Genomic DNA, 20254 nt, shown 5'->3' on the forward strand with positions numbered 1-20254 from the left:
GGCTGTCGTTCTTTCTAATCGCATAATATTTAATTCACTGAAATTAAAGTATATGGCAGTTAATTTATGTAATTAAATCACAATTAATGGTATATTTTTATACTGAATTAATGCTTGAAACTGAACAGCGCTTCTTAAAAACAACAAGCGCCTCGAACATATGAGAGTAAAAGATCTCCTCTGACATGTGTCCCTTCCTGTTTATCTTCACTAATCCTTAACATGAACCCTCTGAGCTCATGACATTCAGCTGAGCAACTTCAAAAAGTGTGCATGACAGACAGCAGAATATTACAGATGTCACTCAGACCAGTGATGAAATTGTGTTTCTGTCGCTCAACACAGATAGATACTCCACATATTTCAGCACTGAGCCATTTTCAGAGACTTCAAGGAGGAGCAGAGACTGTAAGGAACCGATCAATGTAAAAACAAGTCCAGTTTGTTGCACAGATTGAAAACCTGACCACTATTTAAAAAAAACTTCAAAAAGGAACTCGCAGATCTTTCTTAGATTAAAAAAACAAAACGTGTCATGTGACTACAGAATCGTCTGGATACGGAGAAAGAGAGAAAGCCTTAAGAAATACCCTTAGAGTCGAGCTCAGCTAAGAGCTTCATTTACACATTAAAGAATTGAAAAGTGGGGCATGCTATTTTCAGAGCTCAACCTTTCCACGACTCCAGCGAAAGCTGAGAGGTAAAACAGGTGTTGCTGTGGTGCATGGGAGGGCAGGTATCTGGGTTGAAAGCCGGTAGGAGACCCGGGGCTCAAATACAGTCCCAGCTAACGAGACACTGGATGAAATGTTGAGCAGCCAGCAACACACAGTTTGAACCACAGCCTACAGTCTGAAAAATAAAGCCTCCAATTAAAAGCAGGAAGACTGTACAACCTGATGCAATTCAAGAACCATTTTAAAAACAAAGAACTTTTACATATTAAGTTGCACAAAAACAAAAACAGGAACTGTCAAGGGTAGTCAATAAAATTATCATAAAAACAATACTTAAGTTATTAAACAATGCTACTGAGAAAAGATAACTTTTTTTTAGTGGCTGGGGGTATTTTTAGCTGTGCTTTAATTAAGTAATTTGATGCTTGCTTAGAGATCAGTGATGCGCGGGTCAATGTATAAACAACCCGCACCCGACCGATGTTTTCAAATAACCCGACCACAACTCGGACCGCAAAATTTTTTTAATAAAATATTTTACCAGACCCGCTTCCTGACCCGCATTTTTAAAAGTAGTAAATGCGTCGACCCTTTATATTAATATAATTACTTAAATAGGCTTTAGCCTACAGGATAATAATGAATGCACACATAAGGCTTGCCACAAAGAACCGGTTAAAGTAATGATTATGCATGTGTCTAAATTAGCAAGGAGACATTTAATTGTTTGACGATGTGGACTCGCCATGAACGCGAGAGAGAAATGCACATTTCATATGGATTACATAATCAGAGAGTAGCCTATTTATTTTGGTTAGAATATTTTCATTTAAAAGTAGACATTTCAAGCTTTCTGTAATATATTGCCTATATTTCTTTTTAAACCCACCGACTAAAAGATTAAGACACTACCTGACCCAAAATATCACCAAGTTTCTACAGCTTTTTTCTTAGCTATTTCAGAATCTGGGAAAATGACTGGGGCAAACTTGTTACTGCAGTCATGTACGGCTTGATAAATGCTCGTCACTTCTGCTGCCCAAACTTTGGCAGCCTGTGGGTCATTTGGTTTATTGAAAAACGATTGCACTGATTTGCATGTTTCTTGATGATGTGCATTTTTTTTCTGTGGTACTCACATGCACCATGTCGCTTCACGTCGTATTCTCCTCCATGTCCCACAGAAAAAAAACTCTCTCTGCTTCGCCATCTAAAGGTCTTAATCAAGGGTATGCTGCGGTCCATTCACTATTAAAAGTGCATCTTCTCTTTTTAATAAGTTAACAGTACGCCTATGGACGTATCCGTGTATTTATTAGGCAGGGTCGAATGAAAAAGCGGGACAGATGCTCAATCTGCGTGAGGCGGGACAAAGGGTAAAATTGCTGTACAACGTAAAGCGTGACAGATAGTCACTCTATTCACGCCAGCTATTCAGCCGCTCATTTTGGATCAACCCGCGCATCACTGTTAGAGATATAGATAGATAAATGGATACAGATGATAGATACAGACAGACAGACAGAAAGAAAGAAGTTAAAAAAGAAAGAAAGAAAGAAAGAAAGAAAGAAAGAAAGAAAGAAAGAAAGAAAGAAAGAAAGAAAGAAAGAAAGAAAGAAAGAAAGAAAGAAAGAAAGAAAGAAAGAAAGAAAGAAAGAAAGAAAAATGTATCAAGGGAAAATACCATTATAGCCAATTGGGGATGAAGTGTTTTTTTTTTTCTTCACCAACCACCACCAAGAACACCCTAGCAACAACATAGCAATATGATAGCAACCATTTATAACATTATAGCATTGTCTGCGAATCATATGCATGCCGAACCGTAGGGCATGGTCTGTACGGATCAAGGAGCAACTACAATTGCTACAACTACAACCGATTCACCCCTACCCAGAACCCCTTAGCAACCACACAGCAACATCCTAATAACCACTTTTAACTCTCTAGCTTAATGGTAGTGATTTTTTTCTAGGGCAAACACCACTCACATTTTCTTCATAAAATATAAAAAGCTACTTGGAAAATGTCAGGAAATAAGAAAAAGAAACCTGGAAAGAATACTCAGAGGCAAGAGAAAGAGAAATAAAAGAGAAGAAAAGGACTCCAGAAAGCCTCCTCTGAGAGACGGGGCTGGATGTGTTATTTATGTGGAGATGCTGTGGACGTCTTACTGCTTGGACACACCAGTGGGGCAGACCTACACCCCATTCATTTACTTTGCCAACACTGCACATCGCCATGGGAACCTCATTACCACACTCCTGCACTCTCTAGTCAGCGCCTTTGCCGAGCAGATTCAGCCACTTTTCAGAAAACAGGGGATGAAATGGGGAGAGAGAAATAGAGAGAGAACAGAGAGACCAGCACAAGTGAAATCAGCCTTCACCTCCAGTGTAGAGAGAGTTGGAGAATAACAATGAGTGAAGCTCAGATAAAAAGAAAGACAGCGGTTTTAATAACTTTCAGCCGAGAGGACAGACAAGGCAACAGCTTGGAAAAAAACATAGGAATATAAGAGGCACTGTAGCGAGATTCAGATAATGATCTGAGCGAATGCCAGCCCCATTAGACGGCAAGATGGTTGGTGTGTGTCCACCTGTCCATGGACGTCAGTGAGCGACTGCTGTGACGCTTGTTAGAACATGGAAGTTTGTGTCTCAGGGGAAGTACTTGAACCGGAGGGGAAATCTCTCAGACATCTTTCCTCTTGTTCTCCTTCCTCGGTTTCTGTCTCACTCCATCTCCTGCAGTGACACTTTCATATTCAGATAAGCCAGGAACAATGGCACACATGCCTGATTGAAGCATCACGCACATACGCTTCATCACACTGCCTTGTTAGACTGACCGGGGAGGTGGACGAGACAAAGGGACCAACGTCCCACTGTGGGAAATTATCTCAGAGTTTGAATCAGTGAAGCAGGAACAGCTGCTGGGGATTTAACTCTTCATACCAGGCTGTGGACAACTGCATCAGTCTGGTGATGATGATTAAAAAAGGTGGACATTCTTATTTTGGATTACTGATGTTAAACTTAACATTGAGTTTTACTGCACTAAAGTAATAAAATGCTTTTTTTTTTTTTTTTGCATAGTTTCACAAAACTACAGGCAAACCTAAAGTTCTGACATTATACTATGTAATTTTAGATTAAAAACTGCTCATGTTGCATGTATTCAGCATCTTTGTTTGGATTGTGATTAACATGCAGGGGTTGACTCTAATTTTAAATGGAAAGAGCACAGAAAAAGCATTTTTTATATGAAGAGATTTATTTTATTTGTGTTATTTATTTTATTTGGGGCTTGTTTTAAAATTTCAACATTATATTTAACTGTTGTTATTTAGCAAACGCTTTTATCCAAAGCGACTTACAAATGAGGACAATAGAAGTAATCAAAACCAACAAAAGAGCAATAATTTACCATTGCTATATTTGTATATTATTACAGTGTTATGTTTAAATTTCTCAAAGAAAAGTACAGTATTTTGTTCTGAGAGTATTTTCCCTGTGGATAAATATATGTAATAAGATTTTCTGTCGATTTACTGTATGGAGAAGTAGACGCTAGTTGCTGAAAGTCAGAGTCAGTCAGATTTGACTTATAGAAAATTTTGTTATTGGAGGATATCAAACATGTTTGATATTTTCAGCCGATTTTAGAACACATGTGGTTTTGTCAGTATTTTAAGTCAATAAGTGTATGATGTCTAGTGTTTTAAAAATCTGTTCAGATTTTAAAAGTCATGTAGTGTATTCCAGCCTTAAAACGTAAAAAAATAATAATAAACACTCACAAACAAATTACTAAATCAAAATAAATCAAATATTATACAAAATATTAACAAATGCTATAACTGTCTGTATGCAAATAACACTAAAGTACCACGGAATAGAACAGAACAGAATAGAATGTCTGTTCACAAGACTGTTTATGTATTATTAGTACTAACTGCTAAAACGACAAACTGAAATAAACTGAAATTTAAAAAGCAACTGAAATAAACTGAAATTATAAAAGCAAATGTTTAGAAATAAAAATTAAGACAAACATAAACATTACTTTTTAATTTATTTTATAAAAATAAGTTAATTGAAAATATGAATAAATACTATAGAAGTATGAATTATACTAAAATAACAGAATATAATAGAATAGAATTCATTCATTCACTTTATTTATAGAGCACTTTACAACTGCACCACTTCACAAGTGCTGTACGATCAAAAAACACTTCATTAAAACATAGTTAAAACTAGACACATCCTATTAAACAACAAAGACTAGCCCACCCTCTCACAGGCTAAAGACAAAAAGTAGTTTTTGGCTTCAATTTAAAAAGCATTTAAAGATGTGAAATCTCGAAGTTCCTGAGGAAGACTATTCCAGAGCCTCTGCCCTGCAACAGCAAAGGCCTGATCCCCCTTTAACTTTAAAATAGTATGATGGACAGTAACAATAACTAGGTGCTTGACGAATAGCAATGAGCTCAGACATGTAAGCAGGGGCCAACCCATGCACTGCTTTAAAAACATACAAGAGAGTTTTATATTTTATCCTGTAGTTCACTGGTAGCCACTTGAGAGAAGCTAAAATAGGAGAGATACAATGACTTTTGTTAGCATCCACTAGCAGCCTAGCTGCTGCATTCTGAACTAATTGCAAGCGTGAAATAGTGGTCTGGCAGGACTCCACAAACAACACATTGCAATAGCCCAGACGAGACAAAATAAAGGCATGAATAACCTTCTCTAAGTCTTTTCTTGACCGAATAGGCTTTATTCGAGCAATAGATCTAAACTGAAAACAACTCTTTATTACAGCATTAATCTGCTTGTCAAATTTCAGTTCTGGGTCTAACACCACACCAAAATTCCTTTTTTGGTCATGGCAATAATCGGACCATGAACCCAAATATGTGAACATATCTAAACATCCTCTGGCAGGGCCAAAAAACATAATCTCAGTTTTACTCTGGGTCAACTGAAGCAGATTTTGAGTCATCCAGCACTTAACCTCCTCTAGACATGCAAGTAACAAAATTGGAATCATTGTTCTCTCCCACTCTCATAGGTAAATAGATCTGTTTATCATCCGCATACAAATGGTAAGACATGCCGCATTTAAAAAAATTTAGCCCAGGGGCAACATATACAAGGAAAATAAAATAGGGCCAATAACAGAACCCTGGGGAACCCCACAAGTAACAGGCACTGCCGTTGAAACAAAGTTACCATACTTTACAGAAAATTATCTAATTGACAGATACGACTTGAACCACTCTAAAACCATCCCACTAATTCCAATTAAATGGGATAACCAGATAGAAGTAAAAAGAACAACTGGCAAATTCTCTATTCACATTTATTTTTAACACATTGTGCCTAAAGAGATTGAATTGATTCCTCCGTTAATTCCATCTCAAATTTCCCACGTCTGTTTAGCAGTTACTCAGTTAATGAACATTTTTAACAACTGAACATCTGAGTTTGTCCACATAATCTATGCAAACAGATTCTGTTTAACAACTGTGACCACTTTTAGATTCACAGTGTTTTGGCTCCTGTTTTGTGAATGCAGGACACTAACCTGACTTTATGGTCCCTCCCAAACTGCCCAGTCGCTGCATAGAAACTACTGTTGTAAAAGATTTATGTCTAGATAAAAGTAAGACTGCCATTGGGTATGAAATCCACAGCCCCCAGAGATGATACAAGATCAGCGTCATAAAAGCCCAGATGGCTGATAGCCTGTAGCAGACCTGCAGGACTATAGATGGCCATTCCACTATGGCCAATTATAGCAATTGCAACGTCTCCGAGGAAAAATGAATGGCTAGAAGTGACAACTTAGACAGACTGTTGAAAAATGGAAGGAGTAGTGCACACCGATCCATCAAAAGACAGAAGCAAAGAGAACGGCCCCAAAGTGTATTGTGTAAATTAGTAGAATGATCTTGATCTTTGTGGTGGATCTCCATGCTTCCCAACTAGACTGTAAGTTCTTCTGGCTCACTTTGTTGTTGTTTTTTGATTAATGATCAGGCTTGTGATAAGTAGAATCATCAATGCCGTCGAAATGCTGTTCCAAGCATAGCAAATCAAAAGGCCTTTATAGAGGAATGTCTTCTTAAATGTAATCTCTGTTTTTTTTTTAAGACGTTCTCCTAATTCGAGTTAAATTAGACAATGATAGGACAAGCTTCATTCACACTGACACTGTTTGTACGTTACTACAAGAACAGACAGCAGACATAAAAAATAATATATGAAAATGTCACAAGAAAAATAATATAAATAAAAATATATAAAACATACATTTATAGGTATACCGAACTCAAAAACTCTGAAATGTTTTATATTTGATGCTTTTAATTGTAATTTACTACTTTTTATAATATTACACTTGATATATATTAATATCTACTTTTCATATCTTACGGTTTTATAAAAGATGTGTATCAATATATACATTATAAATATACATTATTATATAATACTATAATAAAATAAATATATAATATATATTGAATTTGTGTGTTTGTGTGTGTGTGTGTTTGTGTGATACCTTAAAAAATATTTAAGAAAATGTTTAACATATTTCAGAATTTTTGAGTTCAGCATAACTACATAACACAAATGTTTAATATCAATATTTCAAATATTTAAATAATATTTAGTAATATAGCCAATTTTTTTTTTTCATATATTTCAACAGTTTTGAGTTGAATAACAAATAGTAAAAAAAATTTATCTGATATTAACTGGTAAAGTGAACTAGCTTATCTTGTTTTGTTTTGTTTTGCTATAAAATTATCCATCCATCCCGGATTTCTACTACATCCCGTCAGCGTGTAATCAAAAAAGCTCATTTAGGCAATAGATTCAAGGTGTTGGTTGACCACATGGGCAAAAGCCACTAATTAATCTGCTATAATGACGAGGCAGCAGCCGCTCTGGCTGGGAGCCACGCTCACCCCTATAGCACACCGCTGCAGTCCAGACACCCTCTATCTGGCAGCCAGCTGTAATTAGGACCAAATCGCCTATTTCCCATCATCTTGCATGCTTAGAAATCAATACTTAATTACCTCCGAGCCCTCCCTTTTCAAACACACACTGGTCTGAATAGAAAACCCAACACAGACGGGAAGCTTCAAACACAAAATAAAACAGACCCTCTTCTATCCATTTGAATGATCCGGATCTTTTTGCCTCATTTTCCTTTTCTTCCACCTCTTTCATCCTTTCCTACATGCTCAGTGTTTTTTTTTCTCCTGCCTAAGCTGGAGATTACACAGTGAAACAGCACAGTGAAATATGTTTTTATGATGATTCTGCATAGGCAAAGAGGTCATAATTCAGTCTTAATGAGAGAAAGAGCGAGAGAGAGAGAGAGAGAGAGAGAGAGAGAGAGAGAGAGAGAGAGAGAGAGAGAGAGAGAGAGAGAGAGAGCGAGAGAGAGACAGAGCAAGTGCAAGAGGAGGCCCAATCAACTGCCTCTTCACACATCACATATTACCCTAACTGCCACAGTAAAAATAACACCTGACAAACTGCTTTTTGATGAAATATTAATGATCTAATAACATTAGTCAGCCCTCCTGCTGACCCAAACCTTGATTTTCTGAGGTGAGCTGATTGCGTGCAGCAAGCAGTTTAAAATCAGTGAAGGTGAGCAGGAAACGCCGCATTCAGTCACACAGTGCTGGTGATACATGACACAGATGAGAGGACAGAAGATCGGAGCGGAAATAATTGTGTCAGATACAGGATGTTGAAATCCTCATGCTAATGATGTAGGCCTAAACTCAAAATATGTAAAAGACACTGGTGCGCAATGAGAGTACAAATTGTGTAGCTTTTTGAGGATAATAATAATGTTCTTTTTTTAAAGCATTTAGACTTTTGCATGGTAGACAATAAAATGGACAAAACCATGAAATTAACTTTTTTCCCCATCTTTACCAAAAATTTGGGTCAAAATGACCTGAAGAGAGGATTGGCGATAAAATTATTTCTGATACCAATAAGTCTATAATTATTTAAATGAAACAGCAAAATCTAAAATAAAATTTAAAATAAAATTAACCTATACATTGATTATACATTATACATTTAGAAGACCATTTTATCGAAAGCGACCTACATAAGAGGAAAAAAGAGCAATGTCAAAAAGCCAACATTTCTATTTTTTAAAAGCTACAAGTGAGTTTAGACATCATATACATTATAATATACAATATGAAATCTTTAGCTTTGCTAATGATTATATTTTAGCATGTTATTAAATCTTATATTTTACTATATTTTATGTTTTAAAAGATTGGAGCATTGGGGATGTTAATCTAACCTTAAACATAATGAACATATACAATCAAATATCCAATATTACCAACCCCAACACCCTAGCAACTAGACACTAAAGCCCTGGCAACCAACCACAACACCCTAACATAATGGCAGCATGTAAAGACCAATTGCTCTTCTTCAAAAAAAAAAACAGAAAAAAAAAAAAATTCACTTCACTCTTTCAATAACAACCATATAAAGACTATTAATGGCCATATGGCTGAAAAAGTTTCTGGGAGAGCAACTACGTGAGAACTCTAAAATCAACCCAGAAGCCCCTTCATCTCCCTCCACCCCAGTGTTCCTGTGCCTCCCGGACTAATTCAGGGGTTCGAGAGGTGAAATTAAACCATTATGGCAGAGCACTGGAAGAAGCTTTCATTAAGAGTTTAATAAATGAGCTGCTTTGTTTCTCAGGCTCCTAAAACTCAAACCCGTCTTTCAAACGCCCAGATCTTTACAGCCCCTCCGTCTGCAACCCAAACACAGACCTGGACTCAGGTCTGTTTCAACTCTGTTTGGAGAGGTAGAAAAAGTGGTGGAGGGGGGCAGCAAATGAAAAGGCGAAAAATTCCAACAAACTGAACAACTGCATCTGTTTAACCGAGTATAGCTGGAGAGAGCGAGAGGGAACAGAACCAATTATTGGCTGCATTCTGGGCAGGAAGCAGAACTCTCTGTTGCTGCCTGTGCCGCCTCAAGTTTTAATTAAAATGCCTCCTTTCTTTCAAAAAATGCCAGTGCAGGGTAAGAAAAAAGACAATGAGAAAAAACAGTCCCAGTCAAAACAGACCCCAGGACGACAACAGGCTTTTGTGATGTGCTGAGGGAAGTTTGGGAGTTTAAAGTAATAGTTTACTTGAAAATTACAATTCTGTCATTATTTACTCACCCTCGTATTGTCCCAAACCTGCATGCAGGCTCTATTAGGATGGCTGAATGGGCTTATTGGGAGAGTGCTTCCCTTCCCACATTCTACAACTATTCTTTTTACTGGTGTAAATCTGCCACCAAGCTATCTACAGTACATGTACTCATTTGGCAGATGCTTCCATCTAAAGCAACTTATGAATGCAACAAAGATTTATATGAAGGAGGCAGTGACATCTAAAGCAAACACCAGCCAGCTGACTTGTGATAGACCTGAAGCATCAGTTAGAATAGGGTGAAAATCATGAACAAATCTGTAACGTTTTGCACCATATGGCATCATCACCCAGAAAAACTGTTCATGAGGTTTAGAGCCGCCACTGCAAAATTTCCAGCTAATTTATATACACTACTGCACAACAGTTTTCAACATCGATAATATGAAGAAACGTATCTTCAGCACCAAATCAGCAAATACCAATGATTTCTGAAGGATCATTTGACACTGAAAACAAACTGCAAATTCACAGGAATAAACAGGAATAAATACAATTTTAAAATATAATCAAATAGATAGCAGTTATTTTAAATTGGAATAATATTTCATAATATTACTGCTTTTACTGTATTTTTGAACAAATAAATACAGCCTTGGTGAAACTTATTTAAAAAACAACAACAAAAAAGTTTTACTGACCTCAAATTTTGAACATTAGTATAAGAGAATATATTGCTTTAAATAAATGAATATGCATAGCATTTTTTCACAAATAACCAAGATTTTAAGTGAATAATGACTTTGTCTGTTCCTCGCAAAGTTTTCATATGATTTGAGAGGACTTAGGAATCTACAGTAGTGTAAGATTAGTATGGATGAAATACTTTGACAATATTTTATGATTTTTTTTGTCATTTTTAAAACTTGACAGCATTCAGCATTCCATGACAGCAACTTGACCCATTCAGTTTCACTGTAAAGATAATTTTTGAACATTCCTCATAGTGTTGTCAAAAGACCCGGTACTTCGGTACCAAGCCAGTACTACAAAAATGAAAATGTTACGGTACCATTTTTTTTTTTTTAAGTACCTGTGGTACCAAGTACCCGGTCAACCCAGTTCTTGATGGGCTATCCGAAAGGTGCGCAGATGCGCTCTCCTCATAAAAGCACTGAGAGATGGTGACCTCAAAAGGAGGAAACACACCAAACTAACAAAACACTTTAAAGACAGACACCCAGTTCAAATGAAAGAGCTCAATCGGGTAAGTTTCATTGTATTTCCCATACATTGATTTATTTGTGGTGGCCTGACACATTATCAAAACTGACCGCCACAAATAGATTTTCCAAAAGGCTTTGACTTCGTTGAATAAACATGAGCACTGCGTGTCAAAGTCGAAACCCAATGCGAGTGTTTTTATATCACCGTATTTCTGAAGGAAACCGGCTATGTTCAGAAAATTATGGATGTCATTTTTATTTCATCTTGCCTGTAATACCTAAGCAGCGCTTGTGAGCACTGGCTCAGCGCTTATCTGATTACAGCCGTTACCGGGGAAACCTCTCTCTCTCGCTCTACAAGCTCCTCCTGCTGGCAGAGAATGAATTTGCATATATGCCGACACAAATAATATTGTATAATAATATTAATAAGCGTGTTTTTGTGTTTTGCTTTGGTACCGAAACTTGTACCGAGAACTGTGGATTTTCACTGGTATTGGAACCGAATATTTAAATTTTGTACAGTGACAACACTAATTCCTCAGAATGTCTTCTTTGTTTTCTGCAGCCAAAGTTTGGCACAGAATGAGAGAGAGGATTTTTCATTTTTAAGGTGAACTATCCCTTTAATTAGGCCTGAAGCTTGGCCTTAACAAGCTTTGGAAACATGCCACAATTATCAATTTACCCTGCCACAATCTCTCCTTTCGGACACACTGGGGAGGATCCTATTATCTGCTGACGGGGCCATTTACCCAAAGCACCATTTGACCAGTCTCACATAGAGAGAAAGAGAGAAGAAAAACAAGGTGTTTGCACTTACATATATTCGCTCTGCCCCAACCAGGTGACTTTTAAATCATCTGATAAAATGTTTTTTTAAGGTGAGGCCGAGGAAGGTATTCTATGACGCAGCAGGGCGATAAATCCAAAAGGACAGCGCAGCATTTTCAGAGACTTTTTTTAAACTTTAAACTTTTATAGTATTTTTAACTATTTAACCAAACTTCGATTGTTAACACAAGAACAGAAACAAATCAATTACTGCATTAGATAAAAACAAAGTAGGAATGTATTTTTTCGTAGACATTTTTGCTGTTACCTTCAATTAGCTGGTCGGAATGTGATTTCTGGGGATATTTCAGACCTCGTTTGCCAATCTAGTGATGCTGAAAAAGCCACAGAGCGTGAAGTGGGACTGATGGCGGTCTGAGACAGGAAAATCAGAACCCATAAAAGACAAGAAATCAACCGGGCTTTGAGGTCTGCCGGTCCCACCGTGATGCCACACACCAACACACAAACACACACCCCATCGACCATCTGGCTGCTGTGTCTGGAGAGTACGGAGATCTCGAAGGACCAAAGATGGTCTCGCTGAGCTGCATCACCCAGATGCCCCGAAACAATTTATCAGGGTCCAAAACTGCAGCAGGGAGAGTGTGTGAGCACGGATACAGAGATCGACACACCTGGATACTTCAATCTGATTTATGACAACCCACACTACCCTGTTAGCTGGTCACCACAATATACTGTGTTTTGGAAGATCTCACCACCAGCAAGATTTCTTTGATCAACCGGCATGGTTATGCTGATACACAAGCTAAACTGGCACCATACTAGGGCGGTCACAAAATCAGACTTTCATTCATTCAGCCCTATTACTTACATGATATCACCCCTACACCAAACGACCAACATACCAGTAACAACCAGCACTTGCTAAAACCAACCTGAAAGCACATTAACTATCAGTTAAACCAGCATCAAACCAACACCACCCAGCTTGGACCAGCACTAAAAAATATAATCCAACCTGGACCAACATGAATTCTCAGTTAAACTAGCAAACAATAGTGTAAACCAGCCAGAACCTGCATTATTTTTCTGCTACAACCTTTTATAACTAGCACAAAATTAACTTGCACAGAACCAATCACTATCCAGCATGTAACTACCCAAAAATCAACACCAAACCAGCACTAACGAGTATAATTCAACCTGGACCAACATGAAATCATGGCTAAACTAGCAATAAACCAATCTGGACCTACATGAATTCTCAGAATAAACATTTAGAGCAAAACATAGACTTAATTAACCAGAACAGAGACATCATTATCCAGTGTGTAACTACCTAGATCAACACCAAACCAGCACTAACAAGTGTAATCCGACCTGGACCAACATAAATACTCAGCTAAACTAGCAATAAATGGCATATACCAACCTGAACCTATATGAATTCTCAGGTAAACCAGCAATGAGCAGTGTAAACCAGCCTGACCCTACATGAATTCTAAACTAAAAACTTTTAGCATAAACTTAAGACTAAATTAACCAGAACAGAACCAATACTATCCAACATGTTATTACCTATATCAACACCAAACCATCACTAATCAGTGTGATCCAACATTGAACAGCATTAATTGTCAATTAAAACCAACCAGAACAAAATTATTTCAAGTTAAACCTTTTTAAATCAGTCTAGACCAGAACTAACAAGTCTAATCAAATTTGGACCAACATAACTTCTCAGATAAACCAGCAACAAATCAGCACTAAACCAAATTAGACCAACAAAAATCTGGCAGTTTTAGCAGATTATGCAAACTAAACGGTGTGCACTCAAATCCACCCTACATTTTACAAATCTGTATTTTAGGATATTTCTTGGACATTCACATATAGCTGGAGCTGTCAGCATCAGAAGACAAACTCAATTTTAAAGTCTGACAGTCCGCATACACACACAATGAAAAGAAAACATCAGGTCAGCACATCCATAAAGATATCTAAGTCAGTGTATTCTGCCTTTATGGAGAAAAAAAATACAATATCTGTTTCCATCACCTTTCCGAGCAAGCGTTCATTTAGAGAGAGATGAGAGATCTCATTTACAGGTGCATTAGTGCTTTTCGCTCGCTGCTCTCTGAGCCTCAGACATGGCTGACAGCGATATGTAAGATAGAAGAGACATGAAAACTTATTTTAACCCCTTGTGAGTAAAGATGACTCAGCCTGTTAACGATGAAGAGGTTTATAATCATCCATATAAGAACAACTTCTCTCCCCCGAGCGCCTGTGAGTTTATGTGTGCAGTATTAGTATTTTAGCTGTCTAAAATACTTGATTCTGATTGGACAGTGGCAGCAATCAGATGTCAAATGTATTTGCATAATGACTACTAAACTGAAATGTGTGAATAACTGTTAATCAGTATTGATCACTATTTCACACAAATTAAAAGTAGCAGAATAATAAATGGGATATTATTACAATCATCTGGTCATCATTATAAAATAAGAGAGATATATGTGTTCCTGTAGCTCAAGTGGTAAAGCAAGGTTGGGGGTTCGATTCCCCGGGATCACATGATAGGTAAAAATTGATAGCCTGAGTGCACCGTAAGTCGCTTTGGATAAAAGCGTCTGCTAAATGCATTCATTTTTTAAATAAAATGTATAGAGAAAAAGATCATGATCATCCAGCATGGCTGGATCTCCACCAGCATGGCACAGCAAGAGAGAGATAAGATGAATTTGCATGCCATAGTAGAAAAAAAAAAGAGAATGGGGAAATAGGAAAAGTGTGGTCAGCATCTGTAGCTCATTATTCACATCAGCTGCAGTAATTTCTAACACACAGTCCTGTCCACCCTTAAATAAATTATGACCACGTTGTGTGCATTTAGTCAACTGCGTGATAGAGACTGATTGGAGAGAAAGCATGAATAAATCTTCACACAGACAGAGAAACACGGATGAATGTCTACATATTATAAATAGGGATATCAATAGATTTAAATATTTAACTATCAAGCAACTTATTTGTGATTATTATAGTAATATATATATATATATATATATATATATATATATATATATATATATATATATATATATATATATATATATATATATATATATATATATATATATAAAATAAAAAATAAATAAACAATATATCTCAAAGTGTGTAAATTAGTATGCTGTCCTGGGTTGACGTGTTCAACAGAGTAATCATTTAGTGGCTTGGATGGGGCCGGTGATTTGAGGTCAACTCAATACACCGATGACAGTGCCATCTCCCTGCAGCGGGTGTAGATGAACTCCACTGGGTCCTTTGTCTCGAACAGAACAACAGTGTCGGGCTGGATGTTGGCTCAGTCTGCGGTGAAGTCATTTGATAAAACGAACTTCGACCAAGGCAGTAACAGAGGACAGAATGAGTGACTTTAAATGGTGAGGGCTTGACCGAGGGTTTGGATGTCTGAGTGTGTGTGTGTTAGGAGTCTAGAGTGCTTTCTATAACCTATTTGATGTTTCCACAGAGAGAAAAAAAATGTCAAAATAATTCTTTATAATAAAGCTCACTTTTATGACTCACATCAGTTACTTATCAACTCAAGTGAAAATTCTAACAGATCATTTTCCTTTAAATCAAGATTATCAACCTACCTAATTTACCGTAATGCGATGCTTTTCTGAGTAAAACATGACGCATAATGTCAAAAAGCCAAACAATGTATGAAACAATTAATTATGAAAAATAAAGACCTAAAGCAAAACAAAAATTAAGGTGGTCAAATTCTAAATCCTATTGAATTTAAAGATGGGTCAATTATAAAGACCATTTATGTACTTGGTTAACAGGATAATAATAAAACACTTACTATAAATACATTTATACACACACACACACACATATATATACATATATATATATATATATATGTATATATATGTGTGTGTGTGTGTGTGTGTGTGTGTATATATATATATATATATATATATAATTACTATTGTTAGAAATAATATTAATATGTATTTGTTATGCTGTTATGTAAAGTTGATTTAATATTTTGTTAATTTATATATTCAAAACAATATTAAATTAATAAATGATATAATTCTATATAGTGTTGTCACGGTACTAAATTTTAAGTATTCGGTACCGATACCAGTGAAAATCCACGGTTCTCGGTACCTATTTCAGTCCCAAAGCAAAACACACAAATATGCTAATTAACACTTTTTATCACTAAAAATAAAACCAATGCCATTCTTTATACTTAATTACAATTGTGTTTAAAGTTTTTCTACAAGTAATAAAATTATGAAAAACAGTAAACAAGTTTCACCCAAATTTAATTTGTCTTTTAATTTATGAAATATAAACACATTTTATTTTTTGGAAAATAAAGGGGATTTGCTATTAAAATTAAAACATGGAAGAAATAAAAAATAAAGTTTTATAAATGTTTTCAACAGTAGTAGCAGTATCACATACATTCTACTAAATAGAAGTAATATTTCTAGCACAATGCCTTTATGTAAAAATGAACTTTTATTTTGATGGGTTACCGTGAATACCTTTAAAATTAACATTGGTTTTACTCAAATGAAACGGTAAAATGCTTGTGAAGTGACTCAGAACAGTTCTTGTGATGTTGTTTATGTATTTATGTCCTCATTGAAATTACTGCAAGCGTCAGGCGCTTCAGTCTATGTAGTAAACAAACCTTCATGTCTCTGCCATTCATTCATTCACACAAAACATGAAGGATTCAGATTTCACTCTTCAACTTTTGTGGCTTAACATTTACAGATACTGGTCCATATGGAGATTTGATTTGATTCATTTATGCTAACTTTAACAAATTATTATAAATTATTATTATACCATATTAAAATGTTAGTTTCATTTTCATGACTTTTTTCTGCTTTGCGGAAATCCTAGCGCTGTATGCGTCAAGAACCGGGTTGAGAACCAATGAAGCCACCGGTACTTAATGAAACCTCGTACCGTGACATTTTAATTTATTATTTTGTACCAACTTGGTACCGAAGTAGCGGGTCTTTTGACAACACAAATTCTATATTTATTAATTATATTAGGATTACTAATAATACTCTTACTGTGCTACATTTTTTTTTTTTTTTATAAACATCTGTTCCTTAAACCACAGACTGAAAATTGTAAACCATCTAACATCATCTAACCTGGACAGGTTTAAGCATTAGTAGCGTTTCACAAGTGCAACGAAATATGTGTGCATTCTTAATTCATCATATTTTTGATTATTAGGCACGGCTTATGAACTGTGCTCATTGACGCATGGAAAGATCTCAAAGCGGAGTCACTCCACTTTCCATTAACCCAGATGGTCCCCCAGACCCTCCTCTTCCTCACATGCACACAAACACACACACACACACACATTTTTGCTTTTCATCTCCCTCCCCCATCTCTTTCATCCGCTCTCTCGCCTTCTCAGAAGTGCACATGGCATTGACACATTGTTTGTGGTCACTAGGCTGGTTTGGCAATTAGTAGCCATAATCTGATCTGCTTGATATAGGCTCAAGGAGAGGCTAATACACACAAACCTACCACAGCAAACACACTTCAGACCACAAAGGCCAATTGCCTTTTAATTAGCCACTAAAGAAGGGATCACTAACACCTTCAGACATACTTCAACTTGAACATGGGGTTAAAACTCTCCTAAATGAATTTCAGCAATACTTTTTTCTGTTCGGTATTGCTGGAATCTAAATCAGACACATTAGAGCTTGCACAGACATCTTTTAGCGTTGACTGCCTGTGCTAAATCATTGAGAGTTTTGGTTTATCATGAAAAAATAGCATGCACGATTAAGCAAAGTGAGTTAGCGAGCAGCAGAGGGTTGCAAATAAAACTGTGTGAACAATGCACAGACTTACGCAATACCTGTAAGAGTGTTTTCAGACAGAAAAACAAGCAAATAGGATGTGTGATGGATGAAATTGGACAGGCAGTGGAGATTGAAAAAAATAGACAATCCCTTCACATTGGCTGTGTGTTTATTACTGATCTCGAGACCAGGCTCTACACACACACACACAGCATGCCGAACTGAACGTCTGATTTCTGGCATGGCCACAACAACCAGTCAACCACCATCTGTCAAATGCCAGACAAGGAGGGAGATTTTTTCTCCCCCCTCTCGTTCTCGCTGTGTTTCTGCTTGATTTTTCAGAATCAATCATGCACTGACGTGACCTGAAAACAACATGACACCGGTGATCTTCATTGGTGGTTTGTGTTCACACAAATGTTCCTAACAGGACGCTGGTATTAGCCTACTAGTCCAATACAGGTTTGCAAATTAAAGCTAAATGAAATTGTCATTATTTATTAACCCTCATATCATTCCGAAACTGTTTGACTTTCTTCTTTTGTTTCAGTGGAACACAAAAGGCTACGTTAGGCAGAATGATAGTCGCCATTCACTTTCATTACATGGAAGAAAAATGCAATTAAAGTAAATGGTGACTGAAAGCTGACAGTCTCTAACATTTTTCCTAATTTTTTAAGATACTCGGAAAATTCAGCACAAAACATGTTTGTCTTAAAGGTTACTCAGAATCCTTCACCCACACACATAAAAGCGTTAGCGGGTAGACAGACTCTTTTGAAGCAGCATAAGGTGAACCAGCTGGTTTCTCTTGTCCTAATTTAACATTAGCCAGTCCAAGATGGTCAGCTGGTTTCTAGCTGGTCCCAGTCTAGAAGACCATCTTGGACCAGCAACAAACCAGCTTAAGCGGAATAATGTTAGCTGGTTGATCGTAACATGACCCGCTACTATGTTCTTAACCACAGTTGCCATAAATCCAGCAGGGTTTTTAAGTAATGCAACCATTTAAAGTCATCTCGTTCATTCCGCAACATTCAGCACAACGCGTCTGTCAAACCACCACAGAAACTCCTTCCCAACTCCGCTGGATGCCAAAAATATATTTTTTCCACTCAACTTAGTTCTCGCGAATAAATCCCAACGCAAATCTCCGCTACGAGACATTCACCTGTCAAACCTGAAGCGCGCGGCGCGTGTAACACTCCACAGAGACAAACATCCACATATTTACCTTCCATTGCGAAAACGGCCGTTACAGCACACAATATCATTATTAATCCCACAGTCATGGTAAAAGGCATTAGCCGCTGCAGCGGTGTCCTCTTGATTTTAGAAAACAGGACGGCGTGGTGTGCGCGTAAAATCCGTCACTTGTCACGCAGGGTGATATTCCAGCGAGCGAGCGGCGTGGAGTCACATCTCAGGCAGTAGTAAAAGAGTGAGTGGATGCTGCCACGGACGCGGAGCGCAGAGATGAGAGCTTGAGAAAGACGGACACGCGCTCCCCCGAAACTCCCTTTAAAACCTATGGACCAATAAGAGACTGCACACCGAAAATCGCCAACCAATCACAGACAGGCTCTCTTTACAGCATGCATTGTTATTCCAAACAAAAACTTTTCAGTGTTTCTCAGTGAGGCAAAATACGAGTTCGGTTGGAAGGGAAACAGCGACCTCAGATGGCCAAGCTTCACCAGTGGAAATCACTTCTCTCAGGTGCTTTTAACACGATGTCTATTTTTAACTTAATATTTTGCAATGAAGCATGGCACCATGTGATATGACAAAAAGGCATCATTCTAAATTATATTTATATCTTAAAATTAATGTTTTTTTTAATGGTTTGACTCTAAAGTGAAACAGGTGGTGAAATTTAGGTTTTCTTTTTGTGATTGTTTTCTAAGCAAAAGCAGTAGTAAAAGTTTTTTTTTTTTTGTGAGATAGTAATATATAACGCTAATATAATATTGAAAAATAATAATAATAATAATAATAATAATATAATAATACATAACTGTACAACTAAATCTATTATTAAACATTAAAACAATAATTTATATCTTTCATATTTATGAGTTATATATATATATATATATATATATATATATATATATATATATATATATATAATGAAATTATAATATTTTATAATATTTTTACCTGTGTGACAGTGTTAAATAATAATAATTATTATTATAATAATAATTATTATTATTATACATTTTGTAAAAAAAAACAAATAATAATAATAACATACTGTACAATTAAGTTTACAATGATATTACATTTAGTGTCCTTTAGTTTTCCTGAAATAACGTGCGATAAATCTACACAGATAACTAAAGCAGATAAATAAATCTGGATGTTGCTGCTTTTGTAATCAACCTTAGAAATAACTAAATTAAAAATATCATAATGAATGGCTACATTTAGAGA

The 20254-nt window shown here is 36.4% G+C and overlaps 1 protein-coding gene across 3 annotated transcripts in view; it reads right to left on the reverse strand.

Annotated features, from left to right (window-relative positions):
• The window catches only part of LOC132154528 (ephrin type-B receptor 1-B-like), a 228184-nt gene extending 208865 nt beyond the window's left edge, over positions 1 to 19319 (reverse strand). For all 3 annotated transcript variants that reach the window (XM_059563116.1, XM_059563117.1, XM_059563118.1), the window contains exon 1: positions 19050 to 19319. In XM_059563116.1, the coding sequence (XP_059419099.1) occupies positions 19050 to 19119 (70 nt within the window). In that variant the 5' untranslated portion in view covers positions 19120 to 19319. The remainder of the gene's footprint in view (positions 1 to 19049) is intronic.
• Positions 19320 to 20254: the final 935 nt, after the last annotated feature.

The sequence above is a fragment of the Carassius carassius genome, chromosome 12 (assembly GCF_963082965.1).
Source record: "Carassius carassius chromosome 12, fCarCar2.1, whole genome shotgun sequence".
Classification (NCBI taxonomy): Eukaryota; Metazoa; Chordata; class Actinopteri; order Cypriniformes; family Cyprinidae; genus Carassius; species Carassius carassius.